The sequence below is a fragment of the Didymella exigua genome (assembly GCF_010094145.1).
Source record: "Didymella exigua CBS 183.55 unplaced genomic scaffold M421scaffold_81, whole genome shotgun sequence".
Taxonomy (NCBI): domain Eukaryota; kingdom Fungi; phylum Ascomycota; class Dothideomycetes; order Pleosporales; family Didymellaceae; genus Didymella; species Didymella exigua.
Genome location: NW_022984855.1, coordinates 14,186 through 38,453, shown reverse-complemented (window position 1 = coordinate 38,453; position 24,268 = coordinate 14,186). Strand labels below are relative to the sequence as shown.

The 24,268-nt window shown below is 51.2% G+C and overlaps 9 protein-coding genes across 9 annotated transcripts; 4 read left to right on the top strand and 5 right to left on the bottom strand.

Annotated features, from left to right (window-relative positions):
• Positions 1-2,776: 2,776 nt before the first annotated feature.
• M421DRAFT_413138 (uncharacterized protein) lies at positions 2,777-3,304 on the bottom strand (the record flags this gene model as incomplete). Its single annotated transcript, XM_033590443.1, has 1 exon — positions 2,777-3,304. The coding sequence occupies one exon, from the start codon at positions 3,302-3,304 to the stop codon at positions 2,843-2,845; it is 462 nt and encodes a 153-aa protein (XP_033442569.1). The 3' UTR covers positions 2,777-2,842.
• Positions 3,305-5,783: 2,479 nt separating this feature from the next.
• M421DRAFT_427063 (uncharacterized protein) lies at positions 5,784-6,326 on the top strand. The gene is made up of 3 exons (XM_033594567.1): positions 5,784-5,969; positions 6,058-6,087; positions 6,259-6,326. Exons 1-3 carry the CDS (start codon positions 5,844-5,846, stop codon positions 6,262-6,264), a joined length of 162 nt encoding a protein of 53 aa, XP_033442568.1. The 5' UTR covers positions 5,784-5,843; the 3' UTR covers positions 6,265-6,326.
• A 524-nt stretch (positions 6,327-6,850) lies between these two features.
• Positions 6,851-8,491, top strand: M421DRAFT_10665 (uncharacterized protein; the record flags this gene model as incomplete). Its single annotated transcript, XM_033587131.1, has 4 exons — positions 6,851-7,207; positions 7,535-7,912; positions 7,961-8,330; positions 8,424-8,491. The coding sequence occupies 4 exons, from the start codon at positions 6,851-6,853 to the stop codon at positions 8,489-8,491; spliced, it is 1,173 nt and encodes a 390-aa protein (XP_033442567.1).
• Positions 8,492-11,079: 2,588 nt separating this feature from the next.
• On the bottom strand, positions 11,080-11,901 carry M421DRAFT_78794 (P-loop containing nucleoside triphosphate hydrolase protein; the record flags this gene model as incomplete). The annotated part of the gene is made up of 1 exon (XM_033597429.1): positions 11,080-11,901. A coding segment is annotated over one exon (822 nt), but the record flags the coding sequence as incomplete, so codon positions are not given.
• Positions 11,902-13,697: 1,796 nt separating this feature from the next.
• Positions 13,698-14,983, bottom strand: M421DRAFT_427059 (uncharacterized protein). The gene has a single exon (XM_033594566.1). It carries the CDS (start codon positions 14,932-14,934, stop codon positions 13,954-13,956), a length of 981 nt encoding a protein of 326 aa, XP_033442565.1. The 5' UTR covers positions 14,935-14,983; the 3' UTR covers positions 13,698-13,953.
• A 105-nt stretch (positions 14,984-15,088) lies between these two features.
• Positions 15,089-16,863, top strand: M421DRAFT_105076 (uncharacterized protein; the record flags this gene model as incomplete). The annotated part of the gene is made up of 3 exons (XM_033587092.1): positions 15,089-15,224; positions 15,503-16,516; positions 16,598-16,863. The coding sequence occupies 3 exons, from the start codon at positions 15,089-15,091 to the stop codon at positions 16,861-16,863; spliced, it is 1,416 nt and encodes a 471-aa protein (XP_033442564.1).
• Positions 16,864-16,967: 104 nt separating this feature from the next.
• On the bottom strand, positions 16,968-17,699 carry M421DRAFT_378877 (uncharacterized protein). Its single transcript, XM_033589838.1, has one exon. It carries the CDS (start codon positions 17,249-17,251, stop codon positions 17,072-17,074), a length of 180 nt encoding a protein of 59 aa, XP_033442563.1. The 5' UTR covers positions 17,252-17,699; the 3' UTR covers positions 16,968-17,071.
• A 2,370-nt stretch (positions 17,700-20,069) lies between these two features.
• On the top strand, positions 20,070-20,300 carry M421DRAFT_44270 (uncharacterized protein; the record flags this gene model as incomplete). Its single annotated transcript, XM_033594653.1, has 1 exon — positions 20,070-20,300. A coding segment is annotated over one exon (231 nt), but the record flags the coding sequence as incomplete, so codon positions are not given.
• A 206-nt stretch (positions 20,301-20,506) lies between these two features.
• Positions 20,507-20,833, bottom strand: M421DRAFT_78807 (uncharacterized protein; the record flags this gene model as incomplete). The annotated part of the gene is made up of 1 exon (XM_033597432.1): positions 20,507-20,833. A coding segment is annotated over one exon (327 nt), but the record flags the coding sequence as incomplete, so codon positions are not given.
• Positions 20,834-24,268: the final 3,435 nt, after the last annotated feature.

Genomic DNA, 24,268 nt, shown 5'->3' with positions numbered 1-24,268 from the left:
ACTGTAGCAAAGCTGCGATTAAGCTTGGAGTACTGGGGACAGTGCTATCCTCCGCCTTCTGTCAGGCTCGGCCGCCCGCCTTTACTGCAGCAAGCGCAGCTAGAAGCACTCCAATTGTACCTCGATGGGCGACCCGGCGCCTATTTGGAGGAGATGCAGCAGTGCTTATACAACGATTACGACGTGGAGTGCTCTCTATCGACAGTGTGGCGGGCTTTGGAGAAGCTTCACTACAGCAGGAAGCTGGCTACAAAGCGTGCGATTGAGCAAAGCGAGCCACTCTAGAGGGTGTACAGAGCGAGGATGCAATAGCATAAGGCGGAGTAAATCATTGCGATTAACGAGAGCGCTTACAACAAGAGGACTAGCGACTGTAAGTATAGTTAGAGTAGAGTTAGCACGCCTGTTGAAGTAGCTTACTCTATAAAACAGAGTAAGCAATAGTCACTTCTGCCAGCAATAACAGTTAACAGATACCTTAGTTACACTATTTTTTAAAGCTTAATTACCTTAGAGATTATAGAGGACTTCCTTAAACGCTCTGTGTTGCTATATACAACACCTAGGTACTCTGTTATTATACTAGACAACACCTCTATTTATTAATTAACTTAGGTTTGTGAGCTTTGTGCAATGTATAAGGTGGAGCTAGAGTACCTTCTACTATACTTACCTAACTACAATCTAACTAAGAAGAGTGTAACAACGCTCTACGAATAGTGACCCGATACCACTAGGATACGGTTCTAGCAACTCATGACCATGGCCCTTGTCGCATGGCATAAGCTCACACTAAACTGCCACCAAACCCTTATATATAAGGAGCAAGGAACTGTAGCATTGTAGAGTAGTTTTTCTGTATCCTTTTGTACAAGACCTATAGGTGTAGAGAATATATCCTGGTGTTCTTATCATCCTAGCACTCCTATATGCCTCGTAGCGGATTCACACCTATTCTGGATATCTCTCTTCTTGCCTGCGTCGTTACAAAGAGCTTTAAGCAGCTAAAAAGTTAAATTAAAAGACACTCTAATAATTAGGCTTTGTACAACAACTTCTAAATAGCTGAGTTGCAATGCGCTAACGCTAACTAGATACTGCTAGTGTTGTAGGTGCGGGTGCCTCCTGTGTTAATTTAGGTGCTAGCTTATTAATTTTCTGCTAAGTTAACCTTCTTGTAGGCATCACAACACTACAAGAAGTTAAGATACTAATAATATTAAGCTTTAATTATCCTAGAAGGAGCAGCAGCTAGCTCTGTTGTTGTTAAACGCTAAATTTGGCTGAGACAGCAACATTGACATTGTCTGCATCTTCCGCGCGCTAAATCACATGATGTACATGGTATTTCGAAAATCACCCATAATTGCTCTTCAAGCTCATGGATCCGAGCACGTTAAAGCGCATTTTCATGCAGCATCAGCTCACCACCTTTTATAAGCTGGGAGAAACCAGCCTAAGCTGTAACAGGCGAGCAAGTAAAGGAATCGCGTACAAGCTTTAATTAAGATCTAAACTTATAGGTATTGCTTAGAGTCTTTGACTGCCATGGCGTCTCTAGGAGGAGGGGTTCTAGCAGGGTACGCAGCTGCACTTTAAGGTGATCTAATACAACCTGCGCGTTGATTAGGACTAGCCCTGCTGCCTTAAAAGCCTTTTAACAGTTCTGCTCTGTAAACACGTTAAAAAACGCGTCCTTAAAGGCAGGGAGGAAGCCTTCTTTGTTAATATGGAAGACGCGTTAGCGTGCCAAGTCTCTGACGCGCTGGGAGTACCTGCGCTTCAGCAGCAAGAAGCAGACCACATCAAGCAGCTGGAGGATGTGCGATGAATGGGGGGGCATACAGAGGGTTAGGATCTTGTGTTCAAGGCAGTAGTCCTTAAAATGCTGGTTAAGGTGGCTCTTATAGCCGTCTAAAATAAGCAGCTAGTACCCCCCCACCTAGCGCGTCTTTGTATGCGCGTTAAAGTGCTTCAACCACTCTAGACTAAGTGTGTTGTTTGTCTAGCTGTTGTTAGAGACTAAGAGCTTCTAATTACGCAGTATTAAAGCCTCCTTGTACTAGGCAGAGATGTGGACGCGTCCCTTGTAGATGATGAAGGGCAGGGTCGCGTACCTAGCAGCGCAGATGCTCTAGATAACTGTAACCCACTCGCGATCGCCTGGCTGAACAAGCGCAGGTCGGGCGCGTCTCTCTGCACCTGTGACGACCTTCATAGAGCCAATCACGCCCATCTAGAAGCTAGTCTTATCAAAGTTGTGCACGTTGTCATTGTGGACACCATACTTGGCTTTAGTCTCCTCCACTAGCTTAAAATACGCGCCAATTATCTCTAGATCCTCCTAGAGTATTCTCTGCCTATCCTTTGCTTGATTGAAGGCCATTTTGAGCTCAGGCGAGCGCGTTACAAAGCGATCAGCCCAGCACTTGCTAATAGGCTTGCCACCGCGTACAGCCAGCAGTTTATCAGCCATATCTGCCACCTCGCACAGCTGGGGCGCAAATCCTCGCAAGTCGAGGTCGAGTATGTATCGGATGATCGTCTGCTGTTCAGTCGCAGTGAGCTTCTGGCAGTTGGGGGCAGCTTCTGCGCGAAATGTGAGTCCTTGGACGCGACGAGAGAGTGTACGGCAATTAACGTTAAATGCCTCTGCAGCAGCCTGGTGGCTTCAGAATTGTCCGGATTTCAAGGCTTCAATAGCAAGCTGAAGCCTCCCTTCATGTTCAAGTAATAACACGTTTGGTAGTTGAGGCATGTTAGAGAGAGAGAGTAGGTAGAGGGCTTGGCAAGTTTTGGGACACTCGGTGATGTGGGACACTCGGTGATAGTTTAGGTTAACTTATATCATGAGGCTCAATATTGTATTGGCTGAGCTTGCTGCGCAGAAGCTCAAAGTAGAGGCTATACTTTGATAGAGAGTCAGCCTGGTGGCGCGAGCGATCGATGCCAGTGGTCCAGCGTGAGATGAGATGGACGTTGTGGCGCTGGATATATTAATCAACCTAGCCTTTTCTAAGCTCTTTTTTGTAATCTCCAAAGCAAAGCGTCGTATTATAGGCTGTGAGGGAGGTAGGCCTTGCCTTGTAAGGCGCTCAATATAGCGTAAGAGCTCCTGCTCTTGCTGGGGGTGGAGCGCTTGCTGGTTTTCTGCCATGGTACTGCGTGAGCCTGCAATGCCTTGATGCCTCCACGCGAGCGTTGTACAGTAACAGTGATACTCTGCTGCAACTTTACGATAGCTGAACTGTTCTCCTGGTTCTAGCAATTTGATTGCTGCAATTGCTGCCTCAATTGAGCCCATATTGATAGATTTATCGCGTGTTGAAGTCTGGTTGTTGTTTTGGTGGGGTGGCTCGAACGGCCGGGCGGCTCGGACGGCCGGGCAGTCGGGTACCGGTACCGGTATGGTGTGCTGTCGCAATTTCAAAACACAAACCTTCAACAAACAAACCTTCAGCGCTCTATAACTCACGTTGCAGTAGGCCTACAACAATTATTTTTCGCTCATTTTGAAGCTACAATTTCGCTCTATCTGTACGTGAAATTTCGCAATTTTTGAATATTTAATGCTAGCTGCTAGCAGTGCTAGCAGAACTGAGGGTAGCCATGCAATGACGTTGCAACGTCGTTACAAGTTCGTTGAATATAGGCACTCAGCGTTTTGGCCGTTGGCAACGTTTTGGCACATTGAGGCCGTTGGGGCCGTTGAATGGCCGTTGCATGGCCATGCCGCGACTGGCCGCAACGAACGAAAATCAAAAACTTTTCCCGATATACTATCCAGCTAGCAAAGGCGTAGCATATACTAGTGTGCTTATTAGGGATCCAGAGGCGTTTAAAGCCTTCACCCAACTTACTTAATACTACACTAAGGTCTGCCCCTAGTAGCTCACCCTGTGCTGTGACAGCAGTAAACAACTATACTCTTTCCTTACTCTCCTTCTTACTCTCCCTCTCTCTTCTACTCTTACGGCATTCTACTGCCTTTAAACACACAAAAGGGATTCACCCTAATGTATCTACACTGCTTAGTCTCCCCAACTGGCGGGGGAGCTGTAGCTTAAAACAGTAGCAATACCCGCGCAGGCAAGAAATGCTTTCTAAGGTAGTGTGTTAGCACTGTAATCCCATAGCTTAGCACGTCGTATATGCCCTTTGGGAGGCGAGATAGTGGACTTAATCCCTATTATCTAGACGTAAAATGAATACCAACCAACCAACCAACCTCCCAACACTGACGTTATACTTAATTGTTTCAGAACACCAACACCTCCAGTTATTAAGGCGCTGTTGTTCCGTACCGCCGGCTGTAGCATGGTACCTATGCGGAACTGGTAGGAGCATGTTGTCCACACGGTCCGATGCGTACGGGAGTGGCAATGCTTGTTAGGTTAGTTAGCGCCGACTTCAAGAGATAGCCTTGTTTTCCATACTCACTCTAGGAAGGCAGTGGAGGAGCGCTCTCCACATAGAAGAGCTGTGTGTGCGCGTACAGAAATGTATGTGTGTGCACAGACAACCATCTTTCACGTGCGAGATGGCATGATAAATCGTCGAGCAAGTCACGCTATAGTTCATGGAAGCGCGGTAGCGACTAATGTGGCCAAGTAGTTGGTGTAGATGGACGGTAAAATCACAGCATGGCCAGCAGCGCTGCACAACAAGGGCCCAGAACCCGTGCATGCTACAGTAATCATGGTGTTTTCTCGCTTTCAGATATGAGCCTAGTGATAGCTGCAGAGATTGATGAGAAGTGTTAGGGGAAGTGTAGGGACGTCGCAGCGTGGATAGAACTAGGGCGCAAGTACCAAGTACGGACCCTGGACGTCACCTCAACCCATGTAAGCTCTTAACGTACTCTGGCATCAACATCTCTAGTATAAGTTATACCAGTGTACAGGAGTGGGGTTATACCGCGTAGGTTCATGTAATGTGGGTTCCTGCTCAAGGAGTCTACGCCGGGGCAGTATTAGTCAAAGTGCTTTCATCCCAAGTGGTTTCATATCCTTCGGCCCCTGATGCAGGATTGTGCGGTACTTGCTGTCATGGACCGAAACAAAACTTCCAGCTCTTTCAATCTAGTCCCGTGGGCTGTTGTACAGTGCTTAGCGAATTCTGGTTCCCCTTAGAACGCCGTTGAAACAAAGTATGCACTACACTGCAAGCAGGGATCATGTTACAGGGGGTAGTTAGTACAGGTTAGAGAACTGGGGCGCCCTACAGAAGGAGCATTGAATTACAGGAAGACATTCCTTATCTTTAACATAGCTAAGATCTGTATACAATTCAACTACCTTTTAGGAACGTTTAATGATCAACAACAGGGCTCGTATTTTTAGCCAGCACTGACCACCCCCTTTCCTCCACCTAGCAGATCGGCTATTGTGTCGGCCTTTTAACGCTGCTCGCCCGCGCTTAATACTGCAGTGCATTGCGCCTGAGAAATCAATGTGGTTAATGGGCGTGATAATCCTTGCTTGTAGTGTGGCGCATACCGAGTTTCAACGGCGTTCCAAGGGGAAGCCGAGTTCGCCAGGTAGGTACTGTACACTAGCCGCCAATCCTAAAACCACTGATTTTAGGTTCGTTGGCCCGTGAAGGCCTAGGCTAGATGATTTCGGTAATTTGAGCGCACTTGATCATGCGTGTTTGAGTCAATGAGTGCACGGTCTTCTCTAAGTCGCCACTTCCGGAACAAACACATTATATAAACATCCATCTTGTCGATTACTTTTTCATCTACATATGCAACAATTCTTAACGCACTCTTATAATCATTGTTATAACACTTCTTCATCTTTACCATGAAATATACCATCCTCTTCACGATTTTCTTCAGTATGGCTATTGCCGGACCAACCGTCTTAACAGCAGATGACATATTTGGACTGGAGAAGCGAGAGTGTGGTGTGAACCTTCGTTACACCAATGCTCAAGCCTGTCAAAACTCTGGCTGTAAACTTTGTGTAAGTGCATGACCTTCCCAGCAACTTCACAGCTAGGGCTAGTTGTTTGGTTTAATTTGTATATGCTAATGTAGAGGATTTGGTTCAGGTTAATGGTGTTTCTGTTTGCAACGTAAGTGCACATTCTATCCAGCAGTGAAAAGGCTGCAGCTAGCTGCTTGATTCTAGTTACACGACTAATGTAGTGGATTTGGTTTAGGCTGTAAGTACATGACCCCTCTACCAGATCAACAGCTGTGGCTGGTTACTTGGTTCGAGTTGCATTACTGACACGGGGTGCCTAATGCAGTGTTAAATGGCCAACAGACGTCGGCTTTCACAGTGTGCCACTTGGTTCTCGTTGCGTGGAATTCTGACATCTTGAGAGTTCCAGCTCTGCCAAATTTGTTGGATGTTAAATGCATAACTGGGATACCGTTCGTCTTTCAGATCGCTGCCAGGGCCCGAGGGCTGCAAAGTAGAGGTCCAATAACAATGCATAAACTGCACCCCAACGCGTTATATTTAACTATCTGAAAATGCACTAACCTAGGTACCGTGACCGTGCGGCCGATGAGCCAGTTCAGCCAATGAGCCACCCAGAACATCACAACATTGAGATACCCACAACTTCAACGCGTCACAACTCCACCACCATAGATCTAATTCAAGAAGCAATTGAATATTTGGAATTGCATAAAGCTGGAGATAACTTGTTATACCGCCAAGTCGCAAAATTGTTTAAAGTTAACCAAATAACGCTGTCATGGCGGCACAACTGTTATACACGCTCAAATGCAGAAGAAGCGCGCCAGCGACAGTTACTCAGCCCACAACAGGAGGAGGTACTTGTCAAATACATAGAAAGATGCACAAGAGACGGCTTGCCACCCACTAGAAGCATGCTGCAAAATGTCGCCTCTGCGGTTACGAAGTGGGAGGTCTCTGAGAGCTGGATTACTCAGTTTCTGCATTGCCACGCCAACAAGCTTACCACCAAATGGACCACCGGGATGGATCGTGAGCGCTTTTTAGCTGACAGCAAGCGCAAGTACGAGCTGTACTTCAATCTATTGCACTCCAAGATGCGTGAGCACAGCGTTGATGAGCGCAACACGTACAATATGGATGAGAAAGGCTTCTTTGTCGGCATCAACAGTCACACTAAAAGGATAGTCTCTAAGGCAATTTGGGAGTCAAAAGAGCGCACTGCAGCGCTCAGAGATGGCAACAGAGAATGGGTAACGCTGCTGGCTTGCGTATGCGCTTCTGGAGAGGCATTACCGCCCGCTCTCATCTACCAGGGCACCTCTGGGATTCAATCAACCTGGGTTGACGACCTTATTGCTGATCAACACCAGGTTTTTATCTCCCACTTAGCGACGGGATGGTTAAACAATGACTTGGGGCTTGCCTGGCTTTAGTAGGTGTTCGATCGCTATACAGCAGCTAAAGCTCGCCGTCAATGGCGGCTTCTGATCCTTGACGGCCACAGCAGCCACCTCACGCCTGAATTTCTAGAGTATTGCGACGCCAAACGCATCCTCCTTATGGTCTTTCTACCTTATTCAACTCACAGCTTGCAGCCGCTTGATGTTGTCCTCTTTGCGCCGCTTTCAAGGCACTACACTAAGAAGCTCACCCACTACCTCCAACGAACCCAAGGCCTCACGAGGATCACAAAACCCGACTTCTACAGCAACTTTTGGCCAGCATGGAGCGCTACAATGACCTCAGAGCTCATATTGAAGAGTTTTCAAGCTACAGGCGTGTGGCCGATGGATGCGGACGCTGTACTGAAACGCTTCAACAACCACCCACCACAACAAGACGAAGACGCAGAAATTGGAGAGCATGGCGACGGCGATAGCTGGCCTGAGCTGCGCAAAATTTTTGATGCTGCAGTTGCTGACAAGGCCAGAATTGAAGCCAAGCGGCTGTCGCGGAGCCTCCACTCGCTACAGGTCAACAATGAGCTTCTTCGCACTTGAAATGAGGAGCTACAACACGAGCTCAACGTCATCAAGAAGCGCCCAACGCAGCGGACAACACTGACTACACAAGACGGTGACGACTGGCACGGCGGGGCTGTCTTCTACAGTCCCAGGAAGCTTGCCCGCGACCGCGCGCGCAAAGCTGCAGAACTCGATGAAGCCGCGCAGCTACAACTCCAAAAATCTCGCGATAGAAAGGCAAAGGTGGTAGCAACAGCTCACAAAAAGCAGCAGCAAGAGGAGGCAAAGTTCGCTCGACAGCGTGCTGCTGAGGAGCGTCGCGAGGCGAAGAAAGCACAAGCTGAAGTGCTGGCTGCCGAACGAGCGCTCAAAAAGCAGCAAAACGACGCTCCAATCGCTCAAAAATCTCACAATACACTCAACAAGCGTAAGCGAAAAGTCTCACACAGTGCTGCAAAAAATCCGACAAAGCGTCGTTGTGTTGTGGCTGCTCGAAGTCGTGTTGACGCTGCACCGCCAGCTGCGTCTCCCCCACCCAAAATCACTGCGAGAGGCCGCAACTCGCGGTTACCAGCCAAATATAAATAGCACAATTGAAGAGCAAGGCTCTGTATAGCAATACACCAACTTTTCTCACGATAATAGCTTTTGAATGTGGCTCTACAGCTTCATTTTTCTATCGCTGAGATCTCGTTGGGGTGGCTCATCGGCTGAACTGGCTCATCGGCCGCACAGCCACGGGTAACCCCAACATCCTATTATTATATAACGTTACCAGTACTCTAAAGCTCACAACCTGCCATACTACCAGCTCCGCCGCACCTATGCCACAGCAATCACAACGGGTATCGGTATTGTCGTTTTCGAAATGTTGCACCCACCACGTGATGAAGGGGAGTTCCTGCGCACAGACGTTTTACTGTAATTAGTTAGCACATGCGCGCCATCACCAGATGCGCCAAATCATTTCAACAGAGGCTTATAAAAACGAAGCTGTAGAGCCACACATAAAAGCTCTTGTTAGATAGAGCGAGCTGGAGCAAGGTCGGATCTTTACAATTAAGCAGGGACCTATCAGGCGGTGCGACCAATCAGAAGTTGCCCAGTAAGTTAAGCAAGACCTGGCAACTCCTAATTGGCCGAGAGGCCTTAGAGCCCGCACCAACCTAAGCTGCGTTGCTGTCATCCTGTAGCAGAACCACGCAGACACAACACAATTAACGTAGGTGTAGGGCGAGTCGCCCACCAGGGCGAGTCGCCCACTTTTGCCAAGACCCTCCCCCATCAAACCCTATTATGGCCCAAAACACCACAAACTGGCGCTGCACAAGGCAAAACAAGCTGTAATATTACTCAGAGACCTCTTTAATATCATTCTTGCACGTTCGCGCGTTGTGTCCACCCTCTCCGCACTGTCCACAGCGTCATTGGGATGGTTCACCTCCTTCAGCGCGCACTAGCTTCTTTCCCCTCTTTCCATCACTACGCGCTCCAAACTCCTTTAGAGCAGTTAACCACTAACGTAGATTATCACCGAGCCGGCCATATCACCGAACCGGCCACTTTCTCTTGGCACGACCACCTTTTACCCAACACAACATGCCTCAACAACAACAACTTCAGAATACTACTAGAGAAGGCAGAGTTATCCTTGCTATCTAGGCCTTCTACGCTGGCCAATTTCGCAGTATCCGCAGCGCTGCTAGAGCGTTGAACGTAACTCATCAGCGGGTCTCTGATCGCCTTCGCAATATCACGTTTTAACTAGACGTACGCGCTAATTGCTAGAAACTTACTATACTAGAGGAGCAGACAATTGTCTGGTGTATACTTAACCTTGATTCGCGAGGATTTGCGCCCTAGCTATGTAAGGTGGCAGATATGGCTGATAAGATACTTAGTGTGCGTGGTGAAGAGCCTGTTAGCAAACTATGGGCTAGGCCTGTTGAAGCGTCTCCTCGCAACGATCCATCACAAGAGCAGCTACTCTAAGTAACTTTTGAAGTCTTATCTCGGCAGATGCACAGTGGACCTATTCTATACAGTTCCAGGTACCGAGGTGAGCCCCTTCACTAGCGGAGGAGGGTAGCCTCGCAGTCGCAACGATCAGATGGAGCGGTCTGTGGGCAAACCAGCGCGACCAGCTGCAGCCACGCAGCTAGTCAGTCTTCTCGTCATGCTCAAGTTCGTTGCTCAGAGACATGGACTCTTGCTCCTCCCGCAGGAGCCTGGCCTCGCTTGCTCCTGGACCATCTTCGCAACGTCCTTCACTCCATCGCGCACCTCATCCGCCTGCAGTCAATTGCAGTGGGCAAGCTGGTGCTGGCCTGCGTCCGCATGTTCCTTCGCCCGGCACCACTGGCAGATGGGAGGACGTGCAGGCTGCGGCAGGCTTCCCGGCGAGGTCATTTTCATCAGAGGCACCACTGGCAGCACGCCTTCCAAGACTCGAGCATCTCCTCCAGCCTCTGCACCTCCTGCTGCTCGCGCGACACCAGCTCCCTCTCCTGCTGGCTCAAGTTCCTGCGCGCCTGCAGCTGGGCGTTGAACTCGGCCCTCTCTGTCTCGTCCTCGTCGCCCACGGCTGCTTCTACCTCTGCTCCAGCGCTGTGCACCCGCAACTGGCACCGGCCGCACGGCTCTTCCCCTGGCTCGTAGCCCTCTCTGGTGTGGTTTCCGTCCATCTTGCAGTCTATGATGACTCTTATGCAGCTGTCACCCTCGATGAGCTCGCGCACACCCTCCTCTGTGTCTTTGGCCCAGCTGCCAGCGTATCGCTTGCCTTGCGGGCTGTACGTGGCGCCTCTGATGTAAATGACCTTGCTGGAAAGCCTGCAGCAGCCTGCATGTCCTCCCATCTGCACCACGTCGCGCATTTTCTGCGTGTTCCTCAACCCAGCGAACAAGACTGCTCTGACAGTCTCTCTGTCAATCCCTAAGCCCAACGCGTTTGTCGCCACAAACACATGCTCTGTCCCTTCTGTGAGCTGGCGCAAGATCTCCAACTTCTCCTCCAGCGTGCCCACCTCGCGGTGGTAGCAGACAGCTCCCAACATCGCAGCGTACCACTGCGCTTTCTTTCTGGAGTCAGTGTACACTACAATCTAGCTAGGCAGCGGGTATTGTTGCTTCTTCTCCTCCACCAGCTCTGCTAGCACGTCGGCTTCGCTCTTTTCTCAATGGTTGTACCAGTGCACCTTGTACGCAGGGTTAGGCTGGCTCATTAGTGCACGAAACCACTCGCACTGCTCCTTTAGCGGCAGCGCCATCAGCCAGGTGAACTCGCTCTCCTCTGTGGGCTTCAGTGTCGCTGTCAAGCACACAAGCTGCGTCTCCGCCTTGACCAGCTCGCGCAGCTTCAGCACCTTGGTCCGCCAGCCCTTGACTGAGTCCAGTATGTTGTGGCACTCGTCGATGACGACGTGGTCCAGCTGGCCCATGGATTGCTGCTGGTTGATGAACTGCTCAAATGCTAGCGTGGCCACAGACTTGGGCACCACCAGCACGATCGAAGCCCACTCGTGCGGCCGCTGGCTGTCCCACAGGACGCAGTCAATCCCAGCGGCTTTGCAGCGGTCCATCATGTTCTGCTTGAGCGCAACCACGGGGACGACCACGATCGTGACGCCAGTGGAGCACGACGCCAGCAGCATGAATGTCGCGCTCTTGCCTCCGCCTGTGCCCATGATCATCACCACGGGGCCCATCTGCTTCATGATGGCCTCTATGGCGGGCTGCTGCAAGCTCCTGAATGTGGCGCCCTTCCCCTGCAGCCGCTCGAGCGCCGCCTGAACGTCCACCCTCCGCATCTGCTTCCAGCGCCGGAACTGTTCCTCTACCGCCTCCTTTCTGGCTTCAGCAGCCTGGGTTCCCTTCGCGGGCGGCGTCTTTAGCGTTGAGCTGAACTGCAGAAAGCGGTGCCAGGCGATGCTGACCCGCCAGAGTGCCTGTTGCTGCGCCATGATGCTGAAAGGCGACTCATCTATGGGCCTGCCGTAGATCTAACTAGCAAACTTAGACCCATGCCTAGATCCTAGATCGATTGGGTTGTCTTCCACGTCCTCTTCTCCCTTGTTGTTGGCCTAGTTGAGCGCCTTCAGGATGTCCTTGTCTTAAGGGTACTGGCGGAAGGTGGCCTTAGTGTTGTGCCTCCAGATCTGAATGTTGAGCTTGGTCTAGAGCCAGTGCAGCGTAACGCGCTCGATGGCTTGCCGCACTTGGTCTGTACCCCACTGCTGCGGCTTCTTCATAGCTGCTCGCTTGCGTTTCCTGCCTGATCCTGTCTGGGTGCTGCGCTCGTCTTTGTTGCTCCCTTGCTCCCTTGTCCCTTTTCTTCTTCTTCTTCTTCTCCAACTCCCTCTCTGTCCTCTTCCTCATCTTCGTCGACGAGCCGCTGCTTCTTCCTTCGCTGCGGGCCAGCCCACGCCTCCTCTCTAACTGGCTCCCATAGGAAGGCGCTGGGCTCTGGGACGTGGCGCCTGCTCGATGCGCGCTCCAGCTTCTGCCAGAACAGGAGGACCATCCAAAGGTAGTAGAACAGCAGCTCTCCCACTTCGCGCGGCAGGTAGCGGTGAATGGCCTTAGCATTGCCGGTCTGCCTGATGCCTTTGTGGTACATAGTCACGTACACCATCAGCCTGTCCTCAACGAACAGCCCGCGGCTCTCTGCGTTGGGCATGTTGGTGTGCGTGACCATCACCAGCTCTGTACCGTGGGCAGGCGCACCACCTGTCATGTGCACAAGCACCAGCAAGTGCTCGCGGAACAGCCGCAGCGCCTTTTCGTATCTCTGCACCCGCTTCTCCACCCACGTCACACCGCTCCCACCAGGCACAAAAGCTTGGCATGGTACGTTAGCTTCCTATAGCCATTTGTGCGTCCCCACGTCAATGGGAGGACAGCCTCGCTTAACAGGATTAACCCATCTATGATTATGGCAGCAGTGCTTAGCCATGACAGTGTGACTCTGCTGCAAGACAGCACATTGGGTACCTGTTTTGGGATTGCAGAAAATACAGTGACGAGCGTAGTAGACTGGCAACACCAGGAGAGGAGGCAGGTAAGGAGGGTGAGTTAGATAAGGCCATGTCTTTAGATCATCAGCAGTGACAAGAAGAACTGGCTAGGTGAGAGGCAAAGTTCAACCTAGGTGTTAAGAAGCTGATTTACATCGCGCGGCTGGTAGTTATGAACCTTCAAGGTACTGAAGTGGACAGAGACTGCAGTAAGGGGTACTGCAACAAGACAAGTCTTGCACGCAAGCAATAGATGTGAGTGATGTTTAACAGAGACAACTAGGTCCTAGAAGCAGACAGCTCTGTCATATTAGGTGGAGGGTTGTAGTGTAGACGCAGAAGTAAGCATGGCGCTACAAGTACAAGAAACTTAAGAGCTTAAGCGTTATTATTATTGTTGCTGCTAGTGCATAGATAAATAAATTGGGAAAGGGGTTTAGATGTAACGGTTGAGAAGGAGAAGCAGATCACGTGTTGTTAGCGGTGGTCTGGTGTTACTTCCTTATGTTGTTGAGCACCTCTTACCTTGGCTGCGTTACAAAGACGTCATCAAAACAAACCCCGCAGCGAGCCTTGGAGAACATAGACACAACGACAACAACAACACAGAACACAATACACTCGTTATATGCATTTGCTCTTCATACCGCAACATTAGACCTATTATCGCGACAAGTGCACAGACCTGCTAATCAAGATAGAGGTCTATAATAGTTCTTGTAACAGATGGCGAGCTGATTAATCAGATAAGGGTGGTGCACAGATCAGTTAATTCAAATAAGGGCCTATGTGATTGGTAATAACTGACAGACTGCAAGCACATCCTGCGTAAGACCAGATACGTATTGTCGTGTACCTTAACCTCATCTATTGTTGGCCTGCGCACGAGTGCTATGTCGTGCAGTCCTTGCAGCGCTAAACTGCTAAACAAATTGAGATCTTCCTATATGCTGCCTCAGTTGTTCTGTAGGTAAGAGGCACTCGCGTCTCCTTTTGTTGTGAGACGGTCTTTTCTCCAAATACGGCCAAAGTCTTTCAGCATCTTGACGCATTCAACAGAGCCCTCCGCGCCTTCCACTTCTGCTTTACAGTATACACCCACTCGTCTAAGAACATCCATAGCCAAAGAACCACAAAGCACAGGGCAACAACAGCGGTGCCTACAATGCTAATCACGCTAAACCAACGCGACGCATGCCAGACAGAAACCCAGGGCACAGTCAGCGACTGATCAGCTGCAAGTGCGACCTGCATGGAGTTGAGGATGGTAGACACCACAGCAAACACGAACAGCACAGGGCCATAGAGTCGCGCAAACTGATCGCTATATTGACCATGTACTTGCTCAAAGTGAAGCTTACGTAGGAGCAATGGAGCGTAGAAGTTGAGTCGCGTCAGCCTCAGCTCCCCAAAGCAGTACCGCCTTGATACAGCAGAGTCTTCAATGTCGTTGAGGTCTGAGGTAAAGCGACAGAAAGATGCCCAGTCCACGTCCTTGGGGATAAGCCGAAGACTGTCCTGCTGAGCAAGATGAAAGTCGGATTCATGCCTAATCAAGCAGCGGTATGTCCGCAAGAAGCCAGCCGCAGCCTTGCGAAGATTGCGTTCGTCAGTTAGCAGCTCTGGCCTTCGATCTAGGTAAGCCTCCCAGAAACCATAGGACAGAAGATAACGTGGAATAGGTTTGATGAATATGCGATCGTGTATCCACACAAGATGCAAGCGGATCTCTTCTGTAACAATGATCTCCCGACCTTTGACCCGTTGGCGGTGTAGAGAATTGATATTCGCGCTTGACATGGTTGTCAGTATCCACAGACGAGGTGCCATTCTCTCAAGGTCGTCCGACCACAGATCGTTGTCAAGAAACTTTTTCGTGCGATTGAAGTCTTTGAGTGGGATAGAAGGCTGACCAGGCAAGGTTTCGCTCTGCGCTGCGCCAAGTTTCGGCACCAGATTGCGAACAAGCTGGTTTGCTTCAGAAAAGGGTGGCATAGCTGCGTTTGAAGAGGACATGGAAAGGTATGGCCTGTAGCTGCGACTTCCTCAGGCGATGTTCAGATAGCAGCATTGACCGACAGAAGACGGCAAGACAAGCTCAGCCTTTACCCCGCCCGCGCCAGCAGACGCAGGCGGCAGTCAGCCTGCCGCCGCAGCCTGGTCTCTCAGCATGGCCGCTTCAGCCTGTATGCTCCTCGCATCACTTCTCATTTATCTCGCTCTCATTCTCCACTCTATACTCTTCTGTACCATCTATTGTATCCTCAAACAACCTAAGCAGACGCCGCTTCCTAACAGACGCAATGGTGGGTCAGCTGCGGAGCGAAGCGTGCCAAGGCTGACGCGGAACCAGGTCCGGCCCGTGACTACCGGCAGGTACCAGTAGGCTGGTGGGGCAGCAAGCATGGCAGAAAACACGACAACAGCGAGAATTTCACTTTTTGGAATTAACGTAGTTCAACGCGCGCAAAACGTCCGCTAGAGACGGCTTTCGACTAGCCAGCACTCAGAAGTAGCGCCCACTGCTGCTGAGGCGTCATGGCGACACCGTGGCCCTGACGGTCGACCTGGCCCATCCCAATAGACGAGCATGCTACCAACCTCAGCGCTTTCCTTCGCGAGGTGCTGTCGCTGATCGAGCGCAACGGAGGCCAGCAGTCTCTGCCGGCAGACATCGTCGGCGACATCATTCGAGGCGCATTGACGTTCGTACTGAAGACGCAGCACTCCCCCGACCTTAGCAGCCTCAGCAACGCTCTCAACGTCGCGCGAACTGAGGCCAGAGCAACGGCAGAAAGCACGGCGCAGACCCTCGACCAGATCAAGCAAGAGCTCAAGTCCACCGTAGAACTCGTACAACAGTCCGCAACAAAGATACAACAGAATGGCAACACAGCAGAAGAGGCGAGGGCAGCAGCCAAGGACGCCACAGAGGTGGGTAAAGCGACGCCAGAGATCGCGCGAGAGATCAGGAACAAAAGGCCACAAGAGCAGGCGAACGGACCAATGAGCTACGCTGCAGCAGCAGCTAGGGGTGTCCCACTAGCAGGTACATACAATGCACAAAGTGTCAAACAGCCACCTGCGCAGACGCAGCGTGAGGTCATTATGTATATTAGAGACCCGCTCACCATACAGAGCCTGAGAGCTATGAATCCTAGCAACCTCAAAGTGCATGTCCAGCGTGCTATTGAGCAAAGCGGCAATGAAAACATAGTCAACGTGAAGATTGTCTCATCTAACCAGCTGAAGAGCGGAGACCTGAGCATCAAGACAGCAAGCAGCAGCGAAGTCGAGGCGCTACGACAGTTTGCGGACGACTGGGCCCACCGCATTGGCAGTGGGACTACAGTGCAGATCCCGACGTTCGGCGTCCTCGTCCACGGCATACGCACGAGCACGATGGACATGAGCAAGCTTGACGAGATCAGAGCGCAAATACTGCAGGACAACCGACCGTTCATACCCCGGGCGGAGATAAGACACATAGGCTGGCTTACCAGAGACGCTGCTGCTAAGACAGCAACGACTATCACTATCGAGTTCACCAAACTAGAGGATGCCAACAAGATCATCGACGAAGGTCTGGTCTGGCAGGGCGAGGTCTTCCAGTGCGAGCGATATGAGCGACAGTGCCGAGTGAAGCAGTGCTTCAAGTGCCAAAGATACGGCCACATAGGAACCCAGTGCAAAGCAGCAACAGCATGTGGCCACTGTGCGCAGGAGCACGACACCCGCGACTGCCCATCGAGGGCTGGACAAGCCGTGACTAGGAAATGTGCTGCCTGCCGCGGCGAGCACGAAGCGTGGAGCCGCCAGTGCCCAACCAGGAAGGACGAGATAGCCAAGGCAAGGACCGCGTACGAGATGCGGCCACGCTATCACCACGTTCCGCAAACAGCCAGACAAAACGTGCAGATTGATATCCCGACGTCCACAATTTGAAGGAGACGGCCCAGTCAACCGACTGCATCTACGCAGCTGACGCAGCTTACCAGGAACTGATCGCAAACAGGAAGAGGACAGAAGAGAACTAATGCAGGAACTAATGCTGACTTAATAGACTAGGAGGTCCCAGCGACACAAGCAAGCACGAGCCAAAGATCGCGTTGACAGATCATACCTAGCAGGAGAGCTCTGGAATCAACTGGGCTCAACACCCGAGCGATACAGAACAACAGCAGTCATTACATGGAGATTGACTCTGAGGAAGATGCATGAATAGACACAGCACACTAAGCATACTACAGTACAACGTACACAGATCAAGAGACATAGTGATGGCGAGCATGCTGCGAGACCCTAGGATCCACGAGTACGATATTCTGGCCATCTAGGAACCATGGAGGAACCCCTTCGCGGCGACGACACACCATCCAGCGAAACGCGCCTTCCACCTCTGCTGCCCAGCAGGAGATGAGGCAGGACCTGCCTGGGTTTGTTTCTTTATTAACAAAAGACTAGACTATAAGAAGTGGCAGTTTAAGGAGCACAGCAGAGACATCTGCTCGCTCACAGTAGAGTTTAGCGACGACTGACAGGAGAGACAACACATTACCATACACAACATCTACAACCTAGCAAGACGCAGCGAGAGCGACAGCACCGTGCTGACAGACGTCCGTACGACACTGCACAACAATCTATCTAATGAGCAGATACTGCTTGGCGACTTCAACCTGCACCACCCCATGTAGGGAGGCGCAAACGTGAGACACACCGACCCTGAGTCTGCAGATCTGTTAGCAATAATAGAGGACTTCAACCTAAGCAATACACTGCCTCCTAGGACTATTACATATGAAGCAGGAGCTGCACGCACAACTATTAATCTTTGCCTAGCGACTTTAGGTCTGGTCAATTAGGTGATTAGAAGCTAGGTCGACTGAGACCTTGACCACGACTCTAACCACCTGCCCATTAGTACTGTGATAGACATGAGGATACAGCAACTTGATGTAACACTAAGGCGAGACTGGAAACGATTAGATGAGAAGACCTATTACAAGACGCTGAAACGGGCTCTGCCGCCACTTCGCAGACCTGCAACCAAGACAGCGCTTGACGCTTACGTCCAAGAGATCGTCAAGGCAATTCAAGGAGCCATTGACAAAGCAATACCATACACACGGCCGTCAGATCATGTGAGACAGGGTTGGTTGGAAGAGTGCAGCGCAGTGCTCACAGAAGCAAAGAGACTTAAGAGAGTGCACAGCCAGCGTCACACAGACGAGTCGTGGGAGGCCTATCGCGCAGCAAGAAACCACAAAGCAAGAACAATCAAGAAGGCCTTAAGGAATGCTCACAGAGAACAGGTTGAGCAGGCTGCAAAGTCGCCAGAGGCATTGTGGAGACTGGTCAAATGGGCGAAGACAAGGGGGAATCAGGCGCCAATAATCACACCCGCCATACGACACCCAGAGACGCAGCAGGAGGCGACAGACCCGAAAGTCAAAGCAGATGTGTTCTGTGAGGCCTTCTTTCTAGCACCACTAGAAGCAGACTTGGATGACATACGAGACGCACAATATGATAAGCAGATAGACATGCCACAGAGAACAGAGAAGGAGATCAAAAACACCATCCAAGCAGCGTCACTGCTCAAGGCACCTGGCCCAGATGGCATCGCTAACAAAGCCCTACAGGCGGGAACAGCCCAGCTTGCAACCCACCTGACAAGGATCTTCAACCAGAGCCTACATCTAGGATACTGTCCGGCCTACTTTCGTGATTCGACGACGGTAGTCTTACGCAAGCTAGGCAAGGATGACTACATAGCACCGAAATTGTACAGACCTATTGCGCTGATAAACACCATAGGCAAAATCATGGATGCAGTTATAGCGCGACGGCTCAGCTACCTGGCCGAGACCTATCACGTCCTACCACCGACACACATGGGCGGCAGGAAGATGCGCTCGACTGAGCATGCTCTCCATGCCGTCACCCACAAGATATACGAAACATGGAGCCAGAACACTAGTCACGTAGCAAGCCTCCTGCTCCTTGATGTCTCTGGCGCCTTTGACAACGTCTCGCACATACGCCTGCTCCACGATCTACGCAAGAGGCAAGTGGATAAGAAGACAGTGAAGTGGATCGCAAGCTTTCTCAGCAGTAGACATACGAGCATCGCAATTGACGGCTTCTGGTCGACAGCGTATCAAATTAACACAGGCATACCCTAGGGATTACTGCTATCACCTATCCTCTACCTCTTCTACAATGCTGACCTGATAGACGAATGCAACTAAGCATTAGACATTATGTCCACAGGCTACATAGACGATGTTGGCATCCTCGCATGGGGCAAGACGACAGAGCAAACATGCGAGACACTGGGTAGGATACTCGAGAAGGCACAGCGTTGGGCCAACACACACGCATCAGTCTTCGCTCCGAACAAGTTCCAGCTCACTCACTTCACGAGATCACGCAAACGCATCAACACTGCGACACCTATTCAAACTGAATGGGGCGAGATACGACCCGCAGCAACGTGCAAGTACCTCGGACTAACAATGGATGTGAAGCTACACTGGAAAGAACACACAGAGGAGATCAGACAAAAAGCAACAAAGACAATCAACGCTCTCAGCAGCCTAGGAGGGTCTAACTGGGGCGCCAGTCTTCTTGACCTGCGGCGAATATATGAGGGCACCGTGCTCCCGCAGATAATGTACGCCTGCTCGATATGGTCAAACGCTAGCATGAAAGGGAAGCTGTACACCAGAAGGATGCTTAACACATTGCAGAGTATACAAGCAAGAGCAGCGAGGGTTATCAGCGGGGCGTACAGGGCTACGTCAAGAGCGGCGCTAGACATAGAGACATTTCTCCTCCCTATTGAGCAGCAGATATGGAAGCACAACGCAGACACGGTCACCTGGCTACTTTCGAGTAGGGACATCGCGGCTACCTCAGGGTTTCAGACAAGCACAGCAGAGCTGACAGCCGTAGACAAGACCCGTATCAGACACATCAGCTCCTGGGAGAAGGTACACAGCGACATAATGAGGAGACGAACCCAAGACTTTGATAGGCAAGAGCAGATCCCATGCTTCCTTACTCCACCTTGGAGACAAGGTCCAACCACCTACATCGATCTAACTGCTGACAAGGCACGGGAGAGACATGACAGAGAACGCGCAAAGGACAGCAGCCTTAGCATATACACAGACGGTAGCGGCATCGAAGGCGAGATAGGCTCTGCAGCACTGTGTCCGCTCACACAACAGACACGATCTGTACACATGGTCCTAGACACTGCGTCAACAGTATACGCAGCAGAGCTGCAAGGTATCAGCTTAGCACTGCAGATCGCACAAGAATATGCAGGCCGGAACGGGGCGCGACAAGACGTCGCTATATACACAGACAACCAGGCCGCCATCTGGTCCATCGCCAAGGCGGAGGGACGGTCAGGCGCCTACATCCTTGCGGACATCGCGAGACAGGTCCAGGAGCTCCAGGACAACGGACGGACAGTAACCGTCCGATGGATACCAGCCCACGTGGGCATACCCGGGAACGAGGCCGTCGACAGAGCGGCCAAGGAAGCCACCGGATGGAGGGAGGACGGCCGCAGTCAGCAGCCAGCAGATCCGCCTCCCCAGCTGTTCACCATACGGTCGACGGTGAAGAGATGGTGCAAGACACAGGCAGAGCGGGCATGGATAGCAAAGTGGCGTAAAGACACTAAAGGCCGAGCGACATACAGACACACACCGACGCCTACTAAGAAGATACTCCGGCTCCATGAGGGCCTCACAAAACAGGAAAGCGCGCTGCTGGTACAGCTGCGGACTGAGAAGATTGGCCTCAACGACTTCCTCTTCGCCCGAAGAGTGCCAGACGTCACCAGCCCCCGCTGTGACTGTGGAGCGAGACGACAGACTGTCGCGCACATCCTCCTCTACTGCAACAAGCGCAGGAACCTCCGGAACCGCATCTTCGCCAACCTGTCCGGACGAAACAACATCCGGACTATCCTAGGCACGCCACAGCTAGCCACCAAAGCCATCAAGTATATAGAGCAGACGCAGATCCTTCGGCAAAATGGGGATCGCAGGCGCGAAGACGACAGCCGAGCGCTGGGGGGAGACTGAAGGTATCGCAGACGCAGAACACGAGGCAATTGTGCCTCTACAAGCCTAGAAGTACAGGGTTCAGTTAGTAGAGTCAATATCTAGATAAGGTTGGGAGCCAAATGTAGATAGTGATGAGAGGGAAACGGCAGGCCTCTGAGGGCAGATGGTCGTAGAGATGAAGTGGGGCGGCGCGGATCAACGTCCGCACCGCGTCGGCTGTCCGTCAAGCCTGTCATCCGGGCATAGCTGCTTCTCGCGGCTGCAACCGTGTAGGACCCAATCAAATCAAATCAAATCATATCATCCCAGCACTCCCATATGCCTCGTAGCGGATTCACACCTATTCCGGATATCTCTCTTGCCTGCGTCGTTACACTTTGGAGCTGCAAATGACACATAGAACTAGAACATAGGTTGCGCACGCTGTGTGTAATTTGCATTAGGTTGCCACATTGTTAAGAGCAAAGAAAGGCACTCTGAAAATACAAAGAAAGGCGCTCACGCTAGGCTGTGCGCGCTAAATATTTTGGTGCAAAAGCAAAGATATGCTGTAACGGTTGAGAGGAGAAGCAGATCACGTGTTGTTGGCGGTGGTCTGGTCCTACTTCCTCATGTTGTTGAGCACCTCTTACCTCAGCTGCATCACAAAGACGTCATCAAAACAGACCGCGCAGCGAGCCTTGGAGAGCAAAGATGCAAGCAACACGACAACAACAGAACACAATACACTCGTTATACCGTGTCAGCCGGGCTCGTGCACGGCTCGGGCTCGTGCACGAATTTCTGTTGCGGTGCAAGTCGGTCCGACAGGCCTCGATCGTCACCTCCGTTGACTACCTTGGACTAGCACGTCTCAGGGCATGTATATATGGTCGCCTCCTAGCTAGCAAGCAACTCAGCGCAGTTTTCCATCGATATACAGCGGCTACGTTTGCCGCAACAATTTCAGACATCTCAAACTCACAAAAAAGATCGTATAAGTCAACAACAAGCATTAATTATAACGTAAACCCCCAGCACCCGGGCCAACCCAGCACCCGGGCCATTTCTTGCCAAGACCACAACTATTAATATTAACACGTAATGCCTCGCCAACAAGATGCGCAATTATCTAAACAAGAGGGTAGAATTAATCTTGCCCTTTCTACTTTCTAATTACATGAATTTAAAAGCCTCCAAAGCGCTGCTCAGGCATTCAACGTACCGCGTACAACCTTGAGTGCTAGGTATAGAGGCAGACTCTATATTGACAATAGACGCAACGCACAACATAAGCTCACGCGCACCAAAGAGCAAATGATCATACAATACATTCTTGACCTCGATTCGCGAGGATTCGCGCCCCAGCTGTGCGAGGTGGCAGATATGGCCGACAAACTGTTGGGTGTACGCGGTGGACAGCCTGTTGGCAAGCACTGGGCTGAGCGCTTCGTAACGCGTTCAGCTGAGCTCAAGATGGCCTTCAATCGAGCCAAAGATAGGCAGAGGATGCTGCAGGAGGATCCAGAGACAATCAGCGCGTGGTTTAAGCTAGTAGAGGACACAAAAGCTAAATACAGCGTACACAACCACAACGTGCACAACTTCAACAAGACTGGCTTCCAGATGGGTGTTATTGGCTCAATAAAGGTTGTCACAGGCGCAGAGAGACGTAATCGACCTCAGCTCGTTCAGCCAGGTGATCGCGAGTGGGTAACAGTCATCCAGAGCGTCTGCGCTGCTAGATCTTGTACCCCGCCTTTCATCATCTACAAAGGACGCGTTCACATCTCTGCCTGGTACGAGGAGGCAGATATACCACGCAATTGGAAGCTCTCCGTCTCCGAGAGCGGCTGGACGAACAACGCGCTCAGCCTTGAGTGGCTGAAGCACTTCGACGCGCATACAAAGGCGAGCCAGGTGGGGGCGTACAGGCTGCTCATTTTGGACGGCCATGAGAGCCACCTCAACCAGGATTTTAAGGACTACTGCCTCAAAAACATGATACTTACCCTCTAAATGCCACCTCACTCATCGCACATCCTCCAGCCACTTGATGTAGTCTGCTTCTCGCTGTTAAAGCGCAAGTACTCTCAGCGCGTACGAGACTTAGTACGCAAGCGCGTCTTCCACATTAACAAAGAAGGCTTTCTCCCTGCTTTTAAGGACGCGTTTTTTAACGTGTTTACAGCAGAGAACTATCGCAAGGCCTTTAAGGCAGCAGGGCTAGTCCCTCTCAACGCGCAGGTCGTGTTAGATCGCCTTAAAGTGCGCCTGCGTACCCTGCCAGAACCCCTCCTCCTAGAGACGCCGTGGCAGTCGAAGACTCCAAGCAATACCCACAAGTTTGGATCTCAGTCGAAGCTCCTACGCGATTCTTTTACTCAGTCGCCTATTACTGCGCAAGCAGGCTTCTCTCAGCTTGTTAGAGGCGGCGAGCTTATGCTGCATCAGAACGCGCTTCAAGCAGCCTGGATTACTGAGCTTGAAGAGCAATTAGCAGTAATGACTAAGCGGAAATCGCGCAAAAGGAAGCGGATCTAGCAAGGTGGTACTATGGAGTATGGTGAGGCAGCAGCTCAGGTGGCCGCAGAGGCCTCTGTAGCCGCTGAGCGGTCGAAGAAGGCTCGTGGTGGTGGTGATCAAGAACAAGCTCAACCAGCTCTACAGCGCTGTGGAAACTGTGGAGGGACTGGACACAACGCGCGAACGTGCAAAAAAGATATAGAGGCATATTCTGAATCAGATACGAGCACAGCGTACGCAGGCTCTATGTTAAATAGCGATGAAATTGAAGAGTTGTAACGTGAGTTGGTACTGCCAAGCTTTTTTGGCCCGGGTGCTGGGTTGGCCCGGGTGCTGGGGGTTTACGTTATAGCCAAAATTAATTCTAAGTATCTACAAACTTATGCAGTAATATTGCAAGCTCTATTAATAATTCTGAGTTGCGGTGCGGCCGCTGCGGGTGGTGTGAGTACGAGGTGCAGGTGCCGGCTCCTCCACAACAACACCACGCCTAGCACCCACACGAAGCCTCTGTTGCTTCCGAGGCTTCTTCTGTGTCTTTTTTAATGTCGCGCGCTTACCTGATTGGGATGATTGTATAGCTTTTGCTGCGTTGTGTTCTTGTTTGAGACGCTCTTTCTTAGCAGCCTCTGCCTCTCTCTTTGCCCGCGACGTCTTAAGGTGTCACGGTTTGCGTGTCTCTTGCCTCATAGGCAACCCGCGCCTCACCTTTGGTGAGAGGCGACTCCCTGTTTTGCACTAGCGCTGTTTACAGC